General features: G+C 38.2%; 1 protein-coding gene across 5 annotated transcripts in view; it reads right to left on the bottom strand.

Moving 5' to 3' along the window:
• The window catches only part of HIPK1 (homeodomain interacting protein kinase 1), a 48626-nt gene extending 26459 nt beyond the window's left edge, over positions 1–22167 (bottom strand). For 2 of the 5 annotated variants that reach the window (XM_075999993.1, XM_075999994.1), the window contains exons 1-3: positions 21552–21843; positions 12724–13801; positions 2826–2949 (exon numbers count right to left, since the gene is read on the bottom strand). In XM_075999993.1, coding sequence (XP_075856108.1) covers positions 2826–2949; positions 12724–13799 — 1200 coding nt within the window. In that variant the 5' untranslated portion in view covers positions 13800–13801; positions 21552–21843. Of the gene's footprint in view, positions 1–2825; positions 2950–12723; positions 13802–21551; positions 21844–21956 lie in introns of those variants that run through there. The other 3 variants (XM_075999995.1, XM_075999992.1, XM_075999996.1) reach the window with 3 other exon arrangements.
• Between the last annotated feature and the right edge of the window lie 4362 nt (positions 22168–26529).

The raw sequence follows: 26529 nt of genomic DNA, 5'->3' as shown, positions 1-26529 counted from the left end.
CCTGGGCAACAGAGCGAGACCCTGTCTTAAGAAAAAGAAAAAACCACTCTGGACAAAGACTGGAGAATAGAAAAAGGGAGACAGTCTAGTAAGTGATGAAGATAGCTTAGACTAGCAAAGTAGCAATGGAAAAAAATGAACATAATCAAGAAGTATTTAGGACATAAACAGGAGATAGGCACACATGCATGCAAACACATACACTCACTGCAAATTACATTTTCCTTCACAGAATTTATCTTAATTATATTAGGCAATTATTTTTATGATTATTTACTTAATGTCTGTTTACCACCAAACTACAGTCTACATGAGGGCAAGGACAATACATTATTCAGCATTGCATCCCCAGTGCCTATAGTGCCTGACATAAAGAAGGTACTCACTAAACACGTAATGAAAATAAATAATATATATAAATATAAAAAACACCAAAACATAACAGATTATTTTTGAGTAGTGAAACTAGTAGAGGTTGGAATTTTTGTCTCTTGACTAATTGAATCTCTTCAGTTTTTCTACTATATGGATGTACTTATGGAATTAAAACATTTTAAATTTTTACTATTATAAAATGAATTTCTTCATGAAAACAGAATGAGATGCCATCACCCCAATGCTTTCACATAGCTTAAAATAATGCAACAATAAAAATCCCACATTTAAGCAAATAAAAAGTATTATTGTTATTTAAACAATTAAAATGTTTTCAATGAATTTGAAGCTACTAACTAATATCTAGAAGGGGAATACATGTTTGACTTCAACACTGACGAGTATGTTATAAAATCTCAGCTACAGTATCTATGAAAAATTCACAGCTGACATCATACTTAATAGTGAAAAACTGAATGCTTTTCCCCTAAAATTAGGAGCATAACAAGGATATCCACTCTCAATAGTTCTATTCAACACTGTACTAGAGGTACAATGCAAAGCATTAGGTAAGGGAAAAAAAGGCATCTAGACTGGAAGGAAAAATGCAAAACTATATTTGTAGGTGACATGATCTTGTATATAGAAAATCATAAGGAATTCATAAAAAACTATTGTAAGTAGAGTTCTATTAGAAAACTAACAGAAAAAGAGTTCAAGCTTAATTACAATCAACTATATTCTACATACTAACAATGAATAATCTGAAAATGAAATTTAAAAATAACTCCATTCATTATAGCATCAATAAAATAGAATACTTAGAAATAAATTTTTAAAAGAAGTGTAAAACTTATACTCTGAAAATTACATTGTACTAATACTCTGAAAAAACATTGCTATAGAAAAGCTAAATAAATAGATTTCCCAGGTTTATGGATCAGAAGACTTAATACTGTTAAGGTAGCAATACTTCAAAGTCAGTGTAATTCCAATCAAAATCCCAGCTGGGTTTTTTTTTTTTTTTAAGACATAGGGTCTTGCTCTGTCACTCAGACTGGAGTGCAGTGATCATAGCTCACTGCAGCCTTGAACTCTTGGCTCACACAATCCGTGCTTTAGTCTCTCCAGTAGCTGGGACTACACATGAGTGTCACCATGATGCCTGGCTAATTTTTCTATTTTTTTTAGAGACTAGAGACTAGGTCTCACCATGTTGCCCAGCCTTGTCTCAAACTCCTGGCTTCAAACAATCCTCCTGCCTCAGCCTCTCAAAGTGCTGGGACTATAGGCTTGAAACACTACACCCACCCTGCCCCCAGTTGGCTTTTTTGAGGAAATTGAAAAGTTATCCTAAACAAATGGAAGAGTCCCAAATAGCCAAAACAATCTCAAAAAAGAACAAAGCTGGAGGACTCACATTTCCTGATTTCAAAACTTACTACAAAGCTAAAGTAATCAAAACAATGTGGTAAACGGCATAAGAACAGATACAGGATACAGATCAATAAAATAGAATTGACAGTCCAGAAATACCAATATATTTATAGTCAATTGATTTTCAACAAGGATGCCAAGACAATCCAATGTGGAAAGGACAGCTAGTAAACACTACATCTATTCAGATTGAAAAGAAAAAATTCTAGACTGAATAGGGAAAAACATTATTTTGCTCTTTTTCTTCTAATCACTCCAGATATAACCATTTATCTCTCAAAAAAAACCACTTGTGCACCTACTATGTGCCAGACACAGTGTCAGGAGCTAAGGACACACTGGTGGTATGAAACTGACTCTACCCTCAAGGAGCTTATAGCATGGAGGGTAAAATCACTTTAAAAAAAAAAAAGAACAAGAAATGAGAATTCATAATTTACTTTCCATGGCAAAATTTCTTTCCTCAATGGACCAATTCCTTAGGAAATTATAGCATATCTTCTAAAGCTTACCTATTTTGAAACATATTGATTATTATAATACTTCATAATTCAGCTGATTTCCTCCTAAATCCTATTTTACAGAGACCCAAATTTATCACAGCTTCTGGGACCTAATACATTTTAGACCAAAGAGAGTACTTACTTCAGTCTGTGCCATGTATAAAAGGAAATAACAATAGCTCTCAGTGAGTCAATGTTCACTTCCAGTTCCTCATCCTTATTTTACTTTCATATCTTAACTCACAAGGCATGTTAATGAAAGTCCCTAAATCATTACAGATTTAGAAAAGTACCAATCTTAATATAAAATAAAATTCTTTTTTTACTGTAGAACTGCAAACATACTTTAGACTAAGAAGCAGGTAGAGACAACTCGATTATTCTTTAAAAAATTCTTCAGTAGTAATTGGACTACTCTTTCCCTAGTATCTAAATACTAGTACTTCTCTTCCCTTTACATTTCACTAGTAACTACTAACTTTCTATTTCCATCTAAATAAACACTCTTACCTGATCATATTCTGAAGCACCAGGATAAAGAGGCCATCCCAGGAACAGCTCAGCTATCACACAGCCCAGCGACCACATATCAATAGCTTCACAAAATGGTAATCCAAGAATAATTTCAGGGGCTCTAGTAAAAACAAAAATATCAGATATAAAAATAAATATTACTTGGGGAAATTTACTAAGTCCTACTTTAGTATCAGCTAAAGGTACATTTATTTAATAAAACTGAAAACAATCTTTGGTATACAATCTGTCATCCAAAACTCCTGGTGCCAGATGTGTTTGTGAATTCAGAATTTTTTGAACTTCAGAAAGGTAATACAGAACACAAACTATACATTACATAATAATCCCAGTAGAGTTCAAGGCAGTGTCCCATAATCAAATACGTTAACATTCCTGTAACAAAACAATAAGCAGTCATACTAAGTTGGCTAAATAAAGACTTTAAATAGACTTACAATGGTTCAAGTCAGGTCTTGCCAATAAAATTTTTTCCCCACCAAACTTGTGGGGAAAATCTTCATTTTTGAGAGCTTTCTGAAATTTAGAATCATAGATGAGGGACGACAGATAGTCTTTTAGTTCTAGCACCTTTTAAATTAAAATAAATGAATTAAATGGCCTACTCAATAAATACCCCTGTGTGACAGAAATGCCTTCTAAAGAGACATGGTGGTTGACAACATACTCTAAAGCCAGCCTATCAAGGTTTGAATCCTAGTTCCATCAATTAATAGCTGTAGGTATAATACTTAATCTTTATCTATAAAGTGGAGACAATAAGAATACCCATCACATAGGGGTACTGTGAAGTTTAAATAAATTAATATATTAAAGCTTTCAGACCAATGCCTGGCACATAGCAAGTACTATGTAAGTGTTAGACAGAATAACAACTATTATTACAGTATCACTATTTTAAAACTTTGAACTCTCTGTGTGCTTTCAGAAATAGTCATTTTCATTCATGCTCCAAGTGAGAAACATAACTGTAGGGAAACTTAAATACTAAGGTAATCCATAACTATATATATATATGCTATATATATGAACACATCTAAGGTAAATTTTCCCCATTTATAGAGGAGGAAACTGAGGCAAAGAAAGATTAAATAATTTGCTCAAAAGCACATAGTTAATGAGTGGCAGAGCTAGGATCTGAATCCCAGCAGTCTGGCTCCAGAGTTGAGAATATTATACTGTTTCTCAGTAAATACATATTCATCTACATAAATCTGTTTGACTGGTGGTATATATACATAGGCATTTTTCAAACTATAACTAAAATTAAGAGATAAATGAGTTCTAAAAGGGAATAATAGGTAACGCTAATACCAATAATTATAATAGATGACACTAACATAGTGCTATGTGCTATGCACTAAGTTCTTTATAAAGGTTGAGTCACTTAATCCTTACAACAGTCCTATAAAAGTATGATATGTCATCAATTCTAATATCCATATTTTTTCACATTTTAACATCTATGAAATTAAGAGGATTTTTACAAGTTATACTATATTTCATTTGTTTTTTGTTGTTGTTGTTTTTTGAGACAGAGTTTCACTCTGTTGCCCGGGCTAGAGTGCCGTGGCGTCAGCCTAGCTCACAGCAACCTCAAACTCATGGGCTCAAGCAATCCTCCTGCCTCAGCCTCCTGAGTAGCTGGGACTACAAGCATGTGCCACCATGCCCAGCTAATTTTTTCTATATATATTTTTAGGTGGCCAATTAATTTCTTTCTATTTTTAATTGAGACAGGGTCTTGCTACTGCTCAGGCTGGTTTCGAACTCCTGACTTTGAGCGATCCACCTGCCTCAGCCTCCCAGAGTGCTAAGATTACAGGCATGAGCCACCACGCCCGGCTTTATACTATATTTTAGTTTAATGGCAGTGTCTTTACTTCCTTAGGTGGTACATAAATAATGTTACATCTTATAATCAATGGCATCTTAGATTCTATAAAGTATTACCTCCATTTTACAGATGAAGGAACTGGGCGTTGAGAGGTTAAGTAACTTGCCCAAGGTACATAACTACTAAATGAAGGCACCTAAGCAGTCTGGATCCAGGATCTGAGCTCTTAAGCAATTTATCATCTCTCTAAATTATTTCCTTTCTTTCTCATAGAACTTGGATCTGTAAGGGCACTCCAGATCCAGATCCCTCATGTAGTAGGTACTAAATGGAAAAGCAGATCTCTTCATGAATAACCATCTAACTGGCTATGTCTCCTCATGGAATGTCTAGTTTTTCCAAACTACTTTCAAATATTATGTGCTTATTGTTGCTTTGTGTATATGTGCCGGGGGTAGGAGAGATGCAAAGATTAAGAGAGAGGGCATAAAATAATTTCCCTATTCTCCAAATAATTATTTGTGAATAGTAGCCCTTAGAAAAAGAGTAAATTGGGGGACTCCACAGGATCTAAAAGCTTTCCTGATCCTTGCACACAAATAGCAGAAAATCCAGGCCTGTTCAGACTTAAAATTTGTGTCAGATATAGGTGCAACCATCAATATAACTAGTTTTATGGTATTCGATGTGAACTGTGGTTTTGTTCACCAAAGAAACAATCCTCAAAAGTGATATTCCTGTTGCAAGTGGTTAGAGCCATATATTACTGTTGGAATTTCAGAGTTCAATTAAATCCCAACAATTATGGTGTATTTTTAAGATCATACAAGTTTGACAGGAGCTAGAGAGTAATACTCAGAAACAACATAAAAGCTTTTCTAAAATTGAAAAGGAACAAAATTTTCTATTCTCAGTGAGCAGAATCGTTAATTTCCAAGTTCATGACAGTGCCAAAAATAGCTGCCAGGGGGGAGTGAAAATGGCTCTGTGCCAAAATAAAAACTGGGCTGAGAACATTCCAAAGTATCAATTGATTTTCCCATTCCCACCATACCAGGAGGACATTTTAAAGTCCAAAAGGTAGGTCACAGAGAAGGCTAGGCCATCCAAGTAACTTATTTCTTTAAAAAGGTAGCAATAATATGTAATAACTGTCAGTCTTCTGGAGCTTAAAGTTTCAGGGAAATTAAGGAAAACACTAATCCCCAAGGAAAATTAAGGAAATTAAGGAAAACACTAATGCCCCCAAGCCCCGTGTCTTAAAAAAAACCTGAAGACTGGCTGAAAGTTTTTTCATTGGTTTCACCCTGCTTCTGGAGTGACAAAAGCAGCAAAAGATTTCCAGCAAAAGCTCACTCAAAACATCAACTCTACCATACCATATATTTATAAAAAGGCAAATATCAAAAGAAAAAAATCAGTAAAAGATTAATAAGATTGCTCAGTCCATTAAGGGCTTTTTATTATTTGGGCCTAGAAATGTTAGACTTACCTAAACTCCAGGGAGCAAGAAGTCTGAAGTTATTTTCTCCTTTACTGAACAGTAAGGCATCATCAGAGCAGGTTCACCTCTAAGTACTGAATGTTTTAAACTCTGAATTCAGATTATAATTCTTGGAAATATTTCTACTACATCTTTTCCTTTGGCCTCTATTATTTCTCAATCCCTCAATTTAACTCTATAGATGCTGAAACTCTAGTTCTATTTCATCTGCATAAGGAAGCTGAGTTAGATAATTACTCTTCTAGGTCCCTTTTCAGCTCTAACATTCTAATAACAACTGGGCAGTAAAAAAAAGTATCTACTAAAACACGGGAAAGAGAAAGAAAAAAACAAAAACTGGCAGTATTCACTTTAAGTAGGAAAATGGCATTAATTGTGCTTTGGACATGGTGGGTCTCTTCTTTGAAGACACATTTCATCTTTAAAGAACAAATATTAAACAGGCTCTTAACTACTATATCCAAGTGGTAGAAATAGCAATCCCTGCCTTTTGATTTCCCAACTTCAAACTTCTTTAAATTGAAAATGTCTTCCAAAGTTGTAAAGCTTTATTTCACTGGCTCCCAGAGCAAGCTCGGGTTAGGATCACTTAACAGCACAAATCTTCTCTGGTTATTTTCACGAACATTCTTGTTTCTTTCTTCCTATCTTAGAGGCATCAAACCTACTTACTTACCAGATCAGAGATGTTACATAAAGTCTAACTTCCGGCATCTGTGGCTTAGGTGAAACTGTAGTTTCACTGTCAGAGGAAATTAGACTATTTGTTTGTCTAGGATAAACTGAAGATATGTTCTCCTTTTCTAGACCTTGTCCTTCCATAAATAACAAAGTGATTCAGTTTGAAATAAAGGTTGGCTAGTTTGTTGAGAATGGAAAAGCATTAATTAAGCTTGTAAGTATAGCAAACCTTTGTCCCTAAAACTCAAGCCCCAAAGACTGCAGCTTTTTTTGGAGTCAGTCTACATTTACAGTGTGCCAGAGAATATATTATTTCCATTGCCTGGCTCATTTAGCCATGCCCACAGCCAACAGAGACAGCAGGGTGGCAAATTTATGTCAACTGATAATATTTTGGCACGTTCATGAAAATAACCAGAGAATGATTTGTGCTGTTAGGTGATCCTGAGTTTGCTCTGGGTGCCAGTGAAATAAAGCTTTATTTACAACACTGGAAGAATTTTTCAATTTAAAGATGTTTGAAGCTGGGAAATCAAAAGGCAGGGATGCTATTTCTACCACTTGGCTATAGTAGTTAGAGCCTATTTAGTATTTGTTCTTTAAGTTACATTGCAAGAAAAAGCAATGTAAATTAAAAAGGAGGGTAAGAAGGTGGCTAGCTTTGGAGCCAGAATGAATCACCAGCCAAGAGGATTTCACAGAGGTTTCCTGAAAGACAACAGGGTCAGGACTTAATGGACTCTAATATGGCAACAAAGCAACAAGAAAGAAGCTTAAGAGGACTGCTGTGGATAAAACTAGTGATAAAGAAAGAATGCCTGAGCTGCCATTCCATCTGCCTTAGGCTCATTATCAAGTATTACTATGACACAATAGAGTACTCATATTAAATCCTAAACATAGTCAAGCTCTGGATACTAAACCTCAGCATACATAGTACTTACTCAGCAACACACAGAATGAACTCCTGTTTTTAAAGGGTAAACTTAACTCCACTTAAAATTACTCTTAGATTATACGTCACTAAAAAAATAAGGAAGAGGTATACATGTTACCATAAAATTTAAACTAAATCAATATTCATTCTGGGTTTAGTCATTATTGAGTTTTTCTCTAAGACTATTTATTTTAAAAAATACGAAATAAATCTAAAAATAGTAGCAATTAAAAAGAGAAAAACTATAAATATACACAACTATTATGTACCAATTAAAAATAAAAAGTCTTTGTTAAAAAATTCAAATTGGGCCAGGCACAGTGGCTCATGCTTGTAATCCTAAGCACTCTGGGAGGCCACAGCAGGAGGATTGGTGGGGGGTCAGGAGTTTGAGAACAGCCTGAGAAAAGAGTGAGATCCTGTCTCTACTAAAAATAGAAAAATTAGCCTAGTGGTGGTACACACCTGTAGTCCCAGCTACTGGGGAGGCTGAGGCAGGAGGATTGCTGGAGCCTAGGAGTTTCAGGTTGCAGTGAGCTATGATGAGCCTAGCTCACAGCATCTTCCAACTCCTGGACTCCAGTGATCCTCCTGCCTCAGCCTCCCAAGGAGCTGGGACTACAGGCATGTGGCACCATGCCCGGCTAATTTTTTCTATATATTTTAGTTGTCCGACTAATTTCTTTCTATTTTTAGTAGAGACAGGGTCTTGCTCTTGCTCAGGCTAATCTCGAACTCCTGACCTCAAGCAATCCTTCTGGCTTGGCCTCCCAGAATGCCTAAGACTATTTCTTAAAAGGTTAAAATAAATCTAAATATAGTAACAATTTTATAAACATACTCTTACAGTCAACAACTAAAATGCAATGGATTTATAGGAAGCTTTATTGAAGAATTTAAAAAATTTGAAAAATCATACTTTCTTATAAAAACAAAACCAAAATTACTCAATTGGCAGCTTAAATTAAAAGGATAAGAAAAAAACACAAAGATCAGCAACCTAATGCTGAAACTTATTCAAATGAATTATACATTAGAGAAAGCTAAATAGTCAGAACTATTTATCCTTCAAATCTCCTCTACCCTTTAATGAAAATGCTTTCAACATGATTCATGAAATAATTTTTATCTTCCATTGCTCTCCCTTTTTCAATTTTAAAACTGTTACTACAAAGAATGCACTTTGTCTTTGACAGGACAAATAAAGAATACCTAAAGTCACAGACTAAAGATTGAGAAACAGCTGATCAGCCTTCACCCTTTATTGGCAATTCACCCTTACCTCCCCAGCTCTCAGAATGGGATGCTGAGCTGAACTCTTCAGTGTACCTGTAGAGTGTCTTTTATATATATGGGGGCTGGGGAAGGTGGGGATTGCTCAAAGGAGAGTATTAAAAAGCAAATGTAATTAAAACCTAAATCTCCCGAGGCATAAATAAATAAATGGAAATGAAATTCTCAAAATTAACCAAGGTTTCCTAGGTCAGCATGAAACCAGAGGCTCTAAGTGTTTCTTTGCCTCCAGAAAAAAAGGTATCACAATTTTATAAAACTATAAAATAAGGATGTATTGAAAGACATAATATTTTTAAGATGTCAATACTACCCAAGGCGATCTATACATTCAATGCTATCTCTATGAAAAATCAACAATGTTTTTTGCAAAAACCAGAAAAATCCATCCTAAAATTCATATAGAATCTCAAGGACCCCAAATATCCAAAACAATCTTGAAAAAGATTGGAGGTCTCACTCTTCCTGATTTCAAAACTCACTACAAAACTATAGTAATCAAAATGGGGTTGTACTGGCATAAGGACAGATGTATATAGACTAATGGAATACAATAGAAAGTCCCCAAAATAAATGTTTGTATATATGGTCAAGTGATTTTGACAAAGGTGCCAAGACCATCCAATGGGGAAAGGACAGTCTTTTCAGAAAATGGTGTTGTAGGGATTGAATAATCACATGCAAAAATGTGACAATGGACCCTTACACGATACACAAAAGTTAACAAAGAACCGAAGACCTAAACGTAAGAGAGCTAAAACTATAAAACTCTTAGAAGAAAACTTAGGGGAAAAGGCTACATGACTTGGATTTGGCAATGATTTCTTGTATATGACACTAAAAACACCAGCAAAACAAAAAGTAGACAAACTGGACTTCACCAAAGTTAAAACTTTTATGTGTCAAACACTATCCAGAGGTGAAAAGACTCATAGAATGGGAGAAAATATTTGCAAATCATACATCTATTAATATCTAGAATATATAAAGAACTCCTCCTACAACTCAACAAAAAAACTTAAATCAAAAAACACAACAGACCTGAACAGAAATTTCTCCGGAGATATATACATGCCAATAAGCACATGGAAAAAGGCTCTACATCCCTAATCATTAGAGAAACACAAATCAAAACTACAATAAGATAATACTTCACACCCATAAGAATAGAAAATGTGGAGAAATTGGAAACCTCATGCACTACTGGTGGGAATGTAAAATGGCGCAGCCTCTGTTGGAAACAGCTAAGTGGTCTCTCAAAAAGTTAAACACAGAATTATCACATGATCCAGCAATTCCGTTCCTAGTTATATATCCAAAAGAATTAAAAACAGGGTCTTAGGCCGGGCGCGGTGGCTCACGCCTGTAATCCTAGCTCTTGGGAGGCCGAGGCGGGCGGATTGCTCAAGGTCAGGAGTTCAAAACCAGCCTGAGCAAGAGCGAGACCCCGTCTCTACTATAAATAGAAAGAAATTAATTGGCCAACTGATATATATATGTAAAAAATTAGCTGGGCATGGTGGCGCATGCCTGTAGTCCCAGCTACTCGGGAGGCTGAGGCAGAAGGATCGCTGGAGCCCAGGAGTTTGAGGTTGCTGTGAGCTAGGCTGACGCCACAGCACTCACTCTAGCCTGGGCAACAAAGCGAGACTCTGTCTCAAAAAAAAAAAAAAAAAAAAAAAAAAAAACAGGGTCTTAGGTACGTGTGTGCCAATGTTAATAGCAACATTATTCACAATAGCCCAAAGGTGGTAACAACCCAAGTGTTCATCAACAGATGAATAGATAAATAAAATGTAGTATACACATGTAATGAAATATTATTGAGCCATAAAAAGGAATGAAGTTGATACACACTACAGTAGGGATTAACCTCAAAAACATTATGCTACGTGAAATAAACCAGACTCAAAAGACAAATATTGTATGATTCCACTTATATGCAGTATCTAGAATGGGCAAAGTCATAGAGACAAAAAGTCAAATAGAGGTTTACCAGAGGCAGGAAGAAGGAAGAATGGGGATTTATATTGCTTAATAATTCAAGTTTCTGCTTTGGGTGATGAAAAAAATTTGGAAATAGAAAGTGGTAATGGTTGCATAACACTGTGAATGTACTTAACACCACTGAATGGCACCAATGGGTTAAAATGGTAAGCTTCACACTACACAAATTATACCACAATTTTTAAAAAAGAGATACATATAGATGGCATTTTCTCTGAATCTTATATGGGTTGAAATATCCTCACATTATTTTCACATAGAAAATTCTTAGTTCATAATTTCTATTTTCTTAAAATTTATTACTGGGCACTCATCATGTTGGACATACTTCTTTATAAACATTTCGTGAGTTATCTATTTTTTATTATTTCATTTTTTTTCTTTTTTGCCCTTACTTTACTCAACTATAATATTTCATTTCTTGATTGGATTCTTACATGATTTTTATTTGACACATGACCATTAAAACTAAATATCAGATTCCTTAAAATAAATAACTAGATAAATAAATGAGATGCTAAGAAGTAAAAGCACATTTGAAAAGTACTTTTAGACCAAGGTTAGACCAAGGCTTTTAAAATGTGCTTCTATTTCTCAGACAAGATTATATATACCAGCTTTTTGGTACTGTTCCAATAATTATTATATATTAAAAAGGTAGTTATATTAAAAGTATCAATCTAAAAATATAAATCACTAAAGTGTTAAGGTACTTGGGTCAAAGCCATTCTAGGATGACCAAATAAGTTTAAAGTATTATGGAGAATGTTAAAACAGGAAGAAAGAATATCAATCTTTTTTTTTTTTGAGACAGAGTCTCACTTTGTTGCCCAGGCTAGAGTGAGTGCCATGACATCAGCCTAGCTCACAGCAACCTCAATCCCTGGGCTCAAGTGATCCTACTGCTTCAACCTCCCGAGTAGCTGGGACTACAGGCATGCGCCACCATGCCCGGCTAATTTTTTTTGTATATATATTTTTAATTGGTCAATTAATTTCTTTCTATTTTTAGTAGAGATGGGGTCTCACTCTTGTTCAGGCTGGTTTCGAACTCCTGACCTCGAGCAATCTGCCTGCCTTGGCCTCCCAGAGTGCTAGGATTACAGGCGTGAGCCACCACGCCCAGCCAAGAATATCAATCTTATGATCCAATTCATGCTACTACGGAAGAAAGAAAACGTAAACGACTAAAATGCTGCTAGAGTTAAACCTAGAGTTATTCCCAAGGCATTTTACCTGCCAAGATAAGAACTTAGAAAAAATAGCAGCATATGCTCAAATTCATTACAAATAAGTAAGTACCCTTATATATTTAAAGATTCTTAAAATGGGAAAATTAGGTATAATGGTACTAAAGAAACAGAGCCTAGTATAATTCAACTACCTTTATAATCAGATTGAGTTAATTTTTCTAATGCTAAATAAAATTTCAGATATAACATAATGTCATATATACGAATGCCACACACAGAATGATCTAACACATACTATCTTATTTCTATCTTAGAATCTATAAATAAATAAATTCATTATTATATGTGGCCCTATGGAATATATGGTAAATTTAAGAACAGATCTCTAATCTAAGACATGCTTTTCAGCATTTGCCACTTACCTGTAGTAACGTGACTGTAAGTAGGTTGAGCACACAGCTTTGGAAACATGACTAGCAGAACCAAAGTCAATGACCTTCACTCTGTAGGGTTGACGAACTGGATCAACCAGCATTATGTTTTCAGGCTTAAGGTCAGCGTGAATCAGACCAAGACTCTTGAGCTTCATCAAGGCTGTGGCTACCTGCTGCAAGATTGGTCTAATGTACTTGAGTGGCAGTGGGCTAAACTTATTTTGCTTTAGAAAATCATATAAGTTCTGCTCCAGCATCTCAAACACAAGGCAGGTGTGATTCTTATGCTGGAAGCATTCATAAGAACGGACAAAATTATACTCATCAGCATTTTCACTGCTTAGGCGGGAAAGAATGCTCACTTCAATCTGTCCTTGTCTGGCATAGGAGGGGTGGTTTTTCAAGATTTTAATAGCCACAATTTCCTTGGTGCTCCGCTTCCAGCACTTAGCCACCTGTCCAAATGTCCCCCGGCCCAGGAACTCCAAGACTTCATAGCTGTTGGTCATAGAGCAAAGGATCTCATGCTGAACTAGCTGGTAATCCCCTTCTCCACTGGAACTGCTACTCTTTGTGGTCACAGTGGTGGTCGTGGCAGCAGCACCCACCACAGTCCTGTTTTGCAGCATGAGAGGGGGATGTTCTTCTATGATCTGCACGCTACCGTTGCTGTCAACTTCCTCACTTTTTCTTTTCAATCCACATTTTTGATATGGCTCAAGCAAAGAAACGTTGCTTCTGTGAGTTAGGGTCTGACTGCTTTGAAAAGTTGATGTAGCAGCACTGCCCGAGCTATCAGCGGCTGTTACAACAATATGTTCCACTGCAGGAGCTGGGAGGAGGAGGCCCTGGTCGTAAGCAGGGATGTTGAAATTTGCTACCTGGTGAGAGGAGTTGGCTTGCCCTTGTGTAGATGGGAGGGTTTTGCTGTGGGTATAATATTTGTCGTTGCTGCTCTGTCCTGAAACATCCCAACCAGAGGGCTCTATTTTCAGTTTCTTCGCACTGCAGAAGGCACTCGACGACACTGATGGGGGGGAAAACACCTGCAGCTGTGATGCCATACCTACATTGAGAGAAAGGAAGAATTAGACTATGAGGATGAGAGATACAAGGTGTAACAGCAACATTTATGAAAAACACTTAGTTGATAAAAGAAACATAATGTAACAACATTTCCCTCCTTTCAAAAGCTAATTCAATCTTTACCTATATTCATAGTGTCCAGAACATGCTGGACAAGATGAAGGCTATATACTCTGCTCAGATCATACATAAAATATGTTCAGCTGTCTACATTTTAAGAATACCATGGAAAAACTGACCAGCCGGGCATGGTGGCTCATGCCTATAATCCTAGCACTCTGGGAGGCCGAGGTGGGTGGATTGCTCAAGTTCAGGAGTTCGAAACCAGCCTGGGCAAGAGCGAGACCCCATCTCTACTATAAATAAAAAGAAATTAATTGGCCAACTAATACATATAGAGAAAATTAGCCGGGCATGGTGGTGCATGCCTGTAGTCCCAGCTGCTTGGGAGGCTGAGGCAGAAGGATCGCTTGAGCCCAGGAGTTTGAGGTTGCTATGAGCTAGGCTGACGCCATGGCACTCACTCTAGCCTGGGCAACAAAGTGAGAGTCTGTCTCAAAAAAAAAAAAAGAAAAACTGACCAGAGCAAAGTAACCAGGATGATGAGAAAGCTGACGACTATCTTCTGAAGAAATGAGAAAGGTTATTCTTAGAAAAATATGGGGAAAGAGAGTGAGAAAGTCCAGTTCTGTCCCTGAATATCCCATAGACACATTTATCTCAATAAGAACCAAGACTAACTGAAAGCTATTTTTTCAGAATAAAGTCCAAACATTTGATATAGCATACAAGCCATTTTGTATTTATCTTCTCCCTTCTCAACTATGTGATCCTCAGACGCCTTGGGACTCTGTGATAATCCCTTTTTTCTTGCTCCATACTTTCCCCCTTTTCATTAATTACTCCCCACAATTAGTAAAATCTCTGTCTCTAACCCAGACTTCTCTCTCTCTTGAACACCAAACCCTGTATCCAAATGCCCACTTGACAGAATTTGGGACATCTTATAGACAACTTCATATTCAACATCTTCAAAATTAAACTTATGAGCCTCCACTCCACCCTCAGTTTTCTATCTCAATTATGAGATGCCCCCAAACTAAATGCCTCAAACTAAAAATCAGGGAGGCCATGAGCCTCTGTACTAAACTATACATGGTGATAGCAATACCTACCTCATGGGCTTGTTCTGAGAATTAAATGATTTAATACGTGTAAAGTGATAGTGCCCTACACACATTTAAATACTATTATTGTGAATCATTCCTCTCCCTTACTCCTCCACACCTAATCTATATCTTATTCATTTTATGTCCTAAGTATATTTCAAATCAGCCATTTTTCTCTACCTCTATTGGCACCATTCTAGTTCAAATTGTCAGTAGCCTCCAAACTAAATCTCCTTAAATGCAACTCAGGGGACCTTTGCTTTTAAACAATGCAAATCGGGATAACTGCTCTCTCTTCTTAACCACCTCCTATCCCCTTCTCCAGGGTTTTTCATTGCTGTAGGGATAAAGCCCCAAATCCTCAACCTGCCTTAAAAAGAAACATCCGCCTGCTGCCTTTGAACACCTCCCTACTTTGATTCCTCCACTCCAGCCACACTGCCCTTCTTTCTTCAGTTCATGGAAAGCCACTCCATATTCTCAACTCCAGGCCCATTAATACGTTGAAGACTTTTTGTGGAAAAAACTGTTCCTTGACACCTCCACCACCCATACAAACAGTCCTCACAATCATCCCCTGCCCACCACCGTGCATTCCCACAGCACCGTTCTTCTCTTATAACTTGAAAATATTTGTCTAATGCTACGTTCCCAGCTATAGTATAAGTTCCATGAGGACATGTACCATCTTCGTCTTGTTCTTTGCTTGTATCACCAGAGTTTACCATGGTCTCTGGCAATATGTACATACTCAGTATTTGCTGGATGAATGATTTGACCTTGCCTATCAACTTCGTATCTACTACAACTCCTTACCACTCATATTAAACTGCAGTATTTTCAAATGCTTGGTTTTTGGTTTTGTTTTGTTTTAAATGTCCTTCCCTTTTATCTGTGTGGGGTCATTGAGATATGGGGGAAGTCTCCACTACAGCCCACATAGAATAATTTTATTATTCATAAGTGATTAAACACATACAACCAGAAAGGAAGGAAATGTGACAAAGAATGTTACAGAACATCAAAAAGCAAAGCGTACATTTCTTTGTGCCTGAATACAACTAAAAACCATCTGCACTGGACTAGTCAGCTGGAAAGAAGAACAAATCCTCAGCCTTCAATTTCTAAAATGCAGTTTAGATTTAGTTTAACCAAGAGTTTCCATAATTTATATGAACCTTGTAGAGAAAAAGTTTTCCATCATATGTGTTGAGCTGCTAAATTTAACAATCTATCAAAAAACATGAATATAACCTTTATGTAACTAAAAGTATTTAATGAAATATTTTAATACAAAATTTGCAGTTTGTAGCAACTAAAGTAAAAATATTTAATTCATGAAATGTCATACCAAATTTTAAAATATATGTTCACAATTAGATACTCTATAAAAAAAAACATTTGCCAGAGTAATGTTATTGAGATGTTTTACCCAATAAATAACAGATATTTATGATTTTACATCTTTACATTGTGCAAAAAGCACAAGTTCTAGAACACTTTTCAGAGTGTTTATAAATATATAAATGAATATAATTCTTATTCAGAAAGACAAACAATCCACCCAAAAGGAAAGAACACCTCAGAATTTTACTAGCCTTCCCAACAGCAAGGACAATATGTACTAATGTCAGTGTCAGACCACCAGGACTTACTAATACAATGTGGCTGAGACTCATCCTGACCTCAATTAACACAAAATGAGAAGAAAACACGGAATCAAAATAGCCTAAAAAATCAACAGACTCTTACTTATATTACACTCTGAAATTCAGCTACAAGAGAAATTTCTAGACACAGGATAAAGATATTATGTTCCACAAAATTTAAATTTGCAAATGGGGAAGCAATTCTCTTCCTAGCAGAAAGCTAGCTAGCAAACAAAAAAATGGAACAGATTAACACCTATGGAAACTTTACTATGTATCAGACTCTGTTAAGGAAATTACATATAGGCTGGGTGCAGTGGCTCACGCCTGTAATCCTAGCACTCTGGGAGGCTGAGGCAGGCGGATTGCTCGAGGTCAGGAGTTCGAAACCAGCCTGAGCAAGAGCGAGACCCCGTCTCTACTATAAATAAAAAGAAAACTAATTGGCCAACTAATATATATAGAAAAAATTAGCCAGGCATGGTGGCGCATGCCCGTAGTCCCACCTACTTGGGAGACTGAGGCAGAAAGTTTGCTTGAGCCCAGGAGTTTGAGGTTGCTGTGAGCTAGGCTGACGCCATGGCACTCACTCTAGCCTGGGCAACAAAGTGAGACTCTGTCTTAAAACAAAAAAAAAGCAACAAAAAAGGAAATTACAAATATTTTCAATTCACATGAGAATAGCTCCCCAATAAATTAAAAGGCTATTTCTGACTTCCTAAAAATGTTGCACCTCAACTCCAGCAATGAACAAAGTCTTTTCATTTAAAACTTAACTTTCCAAGGACTTAACCATCTCAATGTAATGACAAATTTGCCTGCTGTATTAATCCCAAATTAGAACTGATAGGCAAAAGTTTACTGGTACTTATACTTATTGCTAAAAGAAAATTGATAATTGCTAAAGTCTCAGGCTTTCAAAAACAACCAAATTAACAGCTTCCCCTCTCCCTGACATGGTCACATCTATTTAACATTTATGGGGTGCCCCATAATAAACACTATAGGTAGAGAATCTTACTACAAAAAAAATCCAAATATTATAACCCTGAATGGAACAGTTGGGTATCATAATCATTTTTTTAGTGCTTTGTACTTTTAGTTATCAGTACCTTTTACCTGCCCTCCCACACCAATAATAAATTCTTGTTGCTTCTCCTCGATGTCATCTTTGCATGTTTGATACAATTTAACAATTGGTGACCTACATAACCTAAAACAGTACTACATATTGATTTCTTCCTCTAGCATTTACCCTTAGCTGACATATATCACAGATGTACATATTTTCCAGCACACCCAATGATATATAAAGTATCCTGATCATTAAAGCAGGTAAATAAGAGTACATGCTCTATAAAAATAAGGCAATACAAACTTGGGAAGAAAATTCTTTCACCAGAAGAACTAAATCTCTCTCTAATCCACCAAGTTTTCTCTACAACTACTGCACAATTCTATACTTACTCAAATTGTACTCTCAAGCAGCCTTTCTAAGCTCCTCTCTCCCAATTCATTCACCTTACAACTAAAGCTTTTAAAAATGCATATCTGAAAAAAAAATGCATATCTGTCCCCCACTTAAAACTTTAGGATAAAGACTAAAATCTCTAATTTGGATTACCAAACCTTGCAAGATCTGGGTTATGCTTAGTTTTAAAGCTTTGTTTCATGCATTCTTTTCCCCAGGCATGCTCTCTTCTTCTAGTACTAAGTTTCTCTGAGGTCCTTGCTTTCCCCCACCCTAGTTCCTTCACACATAATGTTCCCTATCTGAACTTCATTTTCTCCTCTTAGCCTTTTCTTTCCCTAACTTATCTTTCTAGTCTCTGCTTAAAGCTTACTTCTTCAGTATGGCAGAGGCTGCTGGTCTGCATCAAAATCAATAGTTCACTTAAGTTTATTTGGAATGACCTATCTATAGCAACAGAACAAAAGAGAAGCACTTTGTATTTAGTAAAAAGGTACTATTTTGCTATGTGCACAGAACAGTCTACAAGGTCTACAAAGCTTAAAGAAAACTTTACCTTTTAAAGGCAGGGATACATTATAAATTAAAAAAAGAAAACACTATACCTTGAGAAGTTTCCACACAAGGAAAAGGTCATATTAACAAAGCAGAGATCAATATAAAACATGAACAACACTAAAAGAGGACCCTGTTTAGATCAGCCAACAAAAGCTGAAGGAAAACAGGACTTAAGTAAGGTAACAACAGTGTGGCGGACGGAAGAAACTCTTTCAGAAGAATGAGATGACTTTTGCCAGTATGCTAAAGGAGGTGGAAAAATGAAAAACTGTGTAAAGATATGCATTTGATTGGAGCAGAAGACAGTGCCATAAAAGAACAGGGACTCTGACAGCTAAAACGAACCTTAAAAGATTATTTCTAACCCCCACCCCCACCCCAACCCAATTCCAAGATGAGAAACAGAAGATCCAAAAAAACCAAACAAGTTTTACACAGAGCTAATGAGTACCAACAGTGGCAAGGAATTCCGGTCTTCTGATTCTTCTGCTTTAAGGACTTTGAGAAAGCACTCTACCAGGGCACTTAAATAATCCAAAAGAAATACAACTAAGTTTCTGTACCTTCAGAGAGCTTAGAATGTTGCTGAAATGATGAGGCACACAAAAAATTATGAGAAAAATATAAAAACAGGATGTAAAATTTTTAAGTGCCAAATTATGCACTACATAATTTACATTAAGCATTTAGGAGCTAGGTTTCAACAACTAAAAGGAAGATCAGAAACAAAAACAACACAAGAAAAAGGAACCAGAAAGCAAATCAGTGATTGAAGTGGTATTTGAAATAAAATGATAACTTGTGTTCAGAACAGCATGAAATTTAAGGGAAGAAACTGGGAAGAAATAGTAAGTCAATAATAAAAAAAAAGACCTAAAAACATATAGACTGCCGTTATACAATCATGAAAATGAAAATAAAAGGACAGATGGCAGATCAAGCAGCTCATGTTTGCAAAAATCTTCAAATTACAAAAGGACCACTTACAATATATAACTAACAAGCTGCACAAATTCCAAGTATAAAAAGTTTACAAGGCAGGTTTGGTTCTTGATTTCTACCAACATACCATTGATGGAGCTGCACTTATAAAAATGAAGGCACTGAATGAAAGAACTCTATTTTTCAGAGAATTGTGAACTTTGAGACAAATATTTTCTTTTTTCTTTTAGGAGGGAGTTCTAGTTTAAGTCTCAAGTTACCAATCAACTTGCTCCAAAATCCATAAAACCACAATGTCCAGTGATAGGATAAACTACTCAGAAGATATCACCAGCAAAAGTCCTACTTGCCAAACAGAGTCAGTATATTTATAAGCTCTCATTCACCATTTTATTCTCAGATGCTTTACTGGTGTGGCTGCCTCCAGTTCCAACCACCAGTACTTTACCAAAATATCCTTAAAGCCAGGAGTAGTATCTTAAAGTCAATGACATTCTTCATCGTACCAGAATTATAACACAGAACCCTGAGATTACATGTAAAGATAATTACATATAAAGATCCAAAATCACCAGCTGAATTACAACTACTATGTAAAATGATGTTAGATTTTTAAATGTTTTACAGAAAGCTTCAGGCTTTCTATACAAAAAAAGCTGGTAATGGTTTGCATTCTCTATAATCTTATGAAAAAAAAAAGAAAAAAAAACATTTTACAGACCAGGAATCAAAAATAGCTTTACACAAACAAGAGCAAAATTGCAGGTTTTGCTGAGGGCATCAGCCACTTAATTTAACTCCACTTCATCAGGAGCAGGAAGCCACAATGCTGTTTTCATCAGTTACTAAGAAACAAATAAGATAAAGGACAGATTGGGGAAGAAGAATCTATATAGCTGAAACTATTATTTTAATGTGATTACTGAGAATTCCCAAAGTGTCACTAACAGACAAGGAAGAACTTGCTAGGGCTGACCCAAAATGAATCTATCTACAACAATCAGTGGTTAAGTGGAGAAAAGATTTACTGGAGTTCTTCCCTATTCCCTACCCCCATCCCTGCCATCCCCATCCCCCCTTCTCAAACAGGAAAGAAAGCGCGCCCAGCATAAACACAGGCCATTGCTCACCGTTCGTCACCACAACAAACTGGAAGTTAGACCAACGCTTCTGGAGACTGAGCCTCAGTAACTAAGACCTGGTTACTAGGCACAAAAAGGGACTTTTCCCCACAGCCCTGTGAACAGTGTGGATCTTAACCTACGAGTTTTGGTTGTTTCCCCCTCTTTTCCTTTTTTTCTGTTTAATGAAAGCTTTGAAAGTGGTGACGGGCAGCAAGTTTCCCGTTGAACCAGACCTCTAGATTTGCCTTGCACAGATATACATTAAGAAGGCTGGTCCCACGTAGCCTACACCATCATTACAAATTACAAACCTAACGATTACAGAACATCAGCAGAGAGGAAAGAAAAGCTTCCACATCCAGCCCACCACCTTCTTCCTCTCCCGACACCGCTTCCTGGTCCCAAACAGCACAAATAACCCCAAACCAAGGTGCTAAGCAGAGCTGTTAAACACACACGCACAAGCCACACACTGGGAACCTGCCACGACAGTCGGGGGAAAAAAACCTGCCGGGTGAGGAGACAGAAGGCGGTCCTCTGTCACTTAAGGACAACACACCCAAGAGAGAAGTGGCAGGAGACAAGGGGAGTAGCCCCGAAAACAAGCCCCGAACCTGCCCACTTTCCTGGGAACGCAAGCCCCTCCCGCGGCCGACAGCAGTCGGGCCGCAGGACGCGGCGCCCAATCCCGGGCTCAGAAAGGCGCCCCCAGCAGGCCGGGCGCCCAAGGAGAGCCCGCGGCCAGCTGGGCCGCGCCTCGGGGAGCGGACAGGAGGTCGCTCCCTGCCAAGGCCCCTTCCCTCCCGTCCACACTCACCGCCGGTGTGTCTGGTTCTCAGCCGCGAGCTGGGGCTGCCGCGAGGAGGCGGCGGAGGAGACGAGATCCGGGGCCCCGCCGCCGGGTCATCATACCCCCCGCGCGAGCCGGCCCGGGCCCCGGCCCCCGCCCCCCGGAGCCGTCCCCGCGCCCGTCCCGCGGGGGGAGCCTCCTCAGCCTCCCGCCCGCTCCGCCACCCGGCCCCTTCCCGCCACCGCCGCCGCCGCCTCGGCCCCGCGCGCTCCCGCCTCGGCCTCCCGCTGCCGTCCGGGGCTACCGCCGGGCCCCTTACTCCGCAGCCGCCGTTGTCGCCAGACCCGATGAGCTGAGCGCCGAGCGGCCGCCCCCATCCGGCCGGCTCCGCCTCGCCGGAACTGTTCGCACCCCCAGCGCCATGACACCTACTGAGGCGGAAGTGCCGAGGATCCGGCAGACTACGACCACCGCATGGTACTGATGGTCGTGGGAGTGGGTGGGCCTCCGTGGGGAGCCAGCGTGGATCGAATGCGGGGGCCGGATTTCCCGCCCCCTCCTCACGGTAGACTCCGCAGTAATTTAAAAGTGCCTGGTGGCTGTAAGGGGTCCAGCTGTAAAATGTCATCCCAGCCAGTGTGACATCACCACAGTGTGACAACCCCAGAAATTGGACAGTGTGCGGGGGATGCAGTGCCTACCCGGGAAGTCCCCCTGCTGGTGAGGAATTACCTCAGCTTAAGCTTTCATATTTTGTTGCCATCTAGAGACATTCTAGCAGTGTGACTTACATGTATGGGATCTGGAAATCTCCCTGTACATCAGGAGACCCTTAGAGGGCTCTCCCATTGCTGCCTTGGGAGCTTGTGTTTGCATTAGGAGGTGAGAAGCTGTATTCCGAACCCAGCACCTCAAAACATGCAGTGAATGAATGCTAACATCATAATTTTCTTGCATCTACCAGAAGGTAGTAAGGCTGTGGCTATTCAGGAAACAGAATGCATTGGGCACAACATTCTAAAAAAATTGACATTGCATGAAAAAACTAGGTTATCCTAATAGAAAGATAATCGCCATCTACCAGAGTCATGAGACTCAATAAGACTTCAGATATACCTCCTGCTGTGTAAAATGTTCAGATTCCTAGAGTGGGGAACATTTTTAGGGAGACTATGGTATAATATATTCATTTTTTTCCATCCCACAAGGGGATGGAGGCAGCAGTGGAGGCAGCAGTGATCTGAGCCCTAGAAATTGTCTGCCCAGCCTCATGGATATTTGCATATACTCTGTGAGGAGGGGGTCAGATGTAGCTAAGACAAGATTTTGCTATCAAGTTCTATTTCTTAGATCTCACTCATTAACATCCTTGATGTCCTTGGATTCCCCATCTCCTCGCAAAAATAGACAAAAGTTTTGTAAAGTGTGCTAAGTACCTTTAAGAAAAGTCATTTGGGTTTCACCCTGCCTTAACAATACTGGGAGCAGTTCCATATTATGGGGAACAGGGAAGTTTATTTCCCTAGAGGACCAGGATTAGCAAAAGTGTTCAATCTCATGATTTTGTTTGTATATATTCACAGAAACTTCCTTCTTACTATTTAAAGAACTTAAAGTTCTCACATTGGGCTGACCAGGGAAACATCAAAACAGAGAGAGTTCTCTTCCTAATAAAGAAATGGGAGGAAAAAAAAAAAAAAACCATGAGTGTGTTTGGTGAGCCAGAAAGAGGCAGAAACCTATGGTCTAGGGCAGAGCAGATCCTGCTCAAAAAGTCAGCTTTGTCTGAACATGGTGGCTCACACCTGTAATCCTAGCACTTTAGGAGGCTGAGGTGGGAAGGTTCCTTGAGGCCAGGAGTTTAAGACACCATTTCTACAAAAAATAGAAAAATTAGCCAGGCATGGTGGTGCACACCTGTAGTCCCAGCTACTTGGGAGGCTGAGGGAGAAGGATGGCTTGATCCCAGGAGTTTGGGGTTGTAGTGAGCTATGATGACACCACTGTACTCTAGCTGGGGTGATAGAGTGAGACCCTTTCTCACCAAAAAAAAAAAAAAAAAGTCACATGAATTGTTTACCATGCCTTGATTCAACCCAACTCTATGACATGCTCCTAATCTCCTATTCTCCCAAGTTATGTCCCTTTTCTCTTTTCAAACATATCTCAAAATTTACCTTTAGGGAAACTTTGCTGATTTATTCCCACTTTATTCTACTTCTGCATCATCATCTGACTACTTAGATAATTTACTTATTTGTACCTTATGTATTATTACTTTTTTATCTTTATTGTCATTTTCTTAGGTTGTTTCTTCAGTCTTTCTCACTAAACAAGAAGCTTCTTAAAGTCTAGTATTTTCTTCTTTCTAAAATCATTCATTCATTCATCCAGCAAACTGCTTATGTGCCTGCTCTATTCTAGATACTATTCTAGACATTGAGTCAGATGCAAGATGACTAAAACATTCATATTTTCCCTCAGGGAGCTTACAGTCTAGTTAGGAAAAAAATGTATTCGGACATATGTAAGACTTGGATGAGGGAGTCAGAGAAGACTATCAGAGAAGGTAATATTTAAGCATGATATGCTCAAAGAAGTTTCAAAGTTTAGTGTAGCTGGAGGTCATTTGTCCATTCAACAAATGTTTATAGAGCATCTTCTGTGTGCCAGACACTATGTTAAAAATTAAGGATACAAAAAAGAAAAGACATGATCATGCTCTGAAGGAGCTTACAGTTCAGCAGAGAAGTGGCAGGATATGGAATTAGTAAGTTGAGTCCGATTTTGAAAAGCAAAGAAGAGCTTTTAGAGGTTTAATCAGACAGGTAATATGAGAGAACTAGTGATGGTGAGGAAGATGGCTGGCTGGAGTAGAGAAAGGGAGGCTAAGTGGAAAATTAATGATGAATGTTTGATCAAGCAGGGACTATCAAGAGAAGGGGGCAGATAAGTGAAATATTTCCTCCCAGGCAAAGTCAGGGCAACTGGAGAGGGAGATGGGGCTATTAGCAGTTGGAAGCATTGACGTCTCATTCAGGGTATGATATCTCCCTGGGGCCTAGAGCCTAGATTCAGTGTTGCAGGCAAGAAGTTTTTTGCTCAGGAGCTGCAGTGCTTATGGCCAAATGGGAGAAGCTAACCAGAAGGTTGTGTCTTGGGAAACCTGAATCAAAAAGCTAGGCAAGCTATCCAAACAAATATCAAATCCAAGGGGCTAAGAAGAAAAAGAGAATTCAAATAGAAGTTGACAGGTTATAAAACTGGGAAAACCAGATGAAAGTGAAGGTCTGAAGTAAAGGACAAGAGGAAGAACCTAGAAAAATCCCTTGAACCAACAAAAGGAGAGGTCTTGATTTTTTAAAAATTCAGACCCCAGAAAAACCTTTTATTTGGAAATAATTTCAAACATGTAGAAAAGTTACAAGAATAATAAAAAGAGTACCCATATATCATTTATCTAGATTGACTTATTAACATTTTGCCTCTTTTGCTTTATCATTTGTACTCTTATATGAGAGAGATAGGATAGATAAAGATATGTGATGCATAACATACATTTTTATCTGACCCTTTGAAAGTAAGTTGCATGCATCATGCCCTTTTACCCTTTAATACTTGCATATTCTAAGAATAAGTACATAAACACAATACATATAATTATCAACTCCAGGAAATGTAACATTGATATAATACTTTAATCTACCATTCATATTCCAATTTTTGTCAATTGATCCAATAACATCCTTAGCATTTTAAAAAAATTTTCCAGCACAAGAACAAGTTTAGGATTATATGTGGCATTTAGTTGTCATGTCTCTTTAGTCTCCTTTAATCTAGAACAGTTCCTTAGGCTTTCTTTGCTTTCTTTCTTTGTCTTTGATAGTTTTGAAGTATACAAGCCTTTGTTTTGATAATAGAATGTTCCTCATTTTAGGCTATCCTCATTTTAGGGTTGTTGTTTATATTTGTTGTATATATCTCACATTTGTTCATAAGTAGATTCAGGTTATCCATTCCTAATCAGAATACTACATAAGTCATATTATTTCCTTCTCAGTATATCACACCCAAAGGCACATAATATCCCTCTGTCCCTCATTAGTGCTATTAATTTTGATTACTTTGTCAAGCTATCCGATTTCTCCACAGTAGACTTACTGTGTTTTTCCTTATAATTAATAAGCAATCTTTAAGGAGACATCTTAGGTCACGCAAATATCCTGCTCCTATTTAAACATATTCCCCCCAACTCCTGCTGCTCCGGTCCATTGTCTTTCATGAAACCAGTCCCTCATGCCAAAGAGGTTGCGGACCACTGCCCTAGAGGTTCGATTCTCTAATATGAAATAGGCTTTTATTCGACCAACCTTACTACACCTAGGATGTCCAGTATACACTTGATCTTAGCCAAAAGGCTGAGAAGCAATTTAGGATATCCAGCATGAAAAAATATGGGCTTTGTTGCCCAACATCCACAGGAATCCTTTTTTCTTTTTTTTGAGACAGAGTCTCACTTTGTTGCCCAGGCTAGAGTGAGTGCTGTGGCATCAGCCTAGCTCACAGCAACCTCAAACTCCTGAGATCAAGCAATCCTATTGCCTCAGCCTCCCAAGTAGCTGGGACTACAGGCATGTGCCACCATGCCCAGCTAATTTTTTCTATATATATATTTGTTGGCCAATTAATTTCTTTCTATTTATAGTAGAGACGGGGTCTCACTCTTGCTCAGACTGGTTTTGAACTCCTGACCTCGAGCAATCTGCCCACCTCGGCCTCCCAGAGTGCTAGGTTTACAGGCATGAGCCACCGTGCCCAGCCTCCACAGGAATCCTGACTCTGTTTTTACTGGGGTGGGATAGTGGGCATGATAATGAGCCTCACTTTCCTCATTCTTAAAATGGAGGTGATAATACCTTTTCCTTGCCTCACTCATTCCATCCATCAGAAAATTTTTTCAGTATTACTTCCAAAAGATATCCTGAATCCACTACTATTCATCTCC

This window comes from Microcebus murinus, chromosome 2 (assembly GCF_040939455.1).
Source record: "Microcebus murinus isolate Inina chromosome 2, M.murinus_Inina_mat1.0, whole genome shotgun sequence".
Lineage (NCBI taxonomy): Eukaryota > Metazoa > Chordata > Mammalia > Primates > Cheirogaleidae > Microcebus > Microcebus murinus.
The sequence above is the reverse complement of the archived record's forward strand: the minus strand, read 5'-3'. Positions and strand labels throughout refer to the sequence as shown.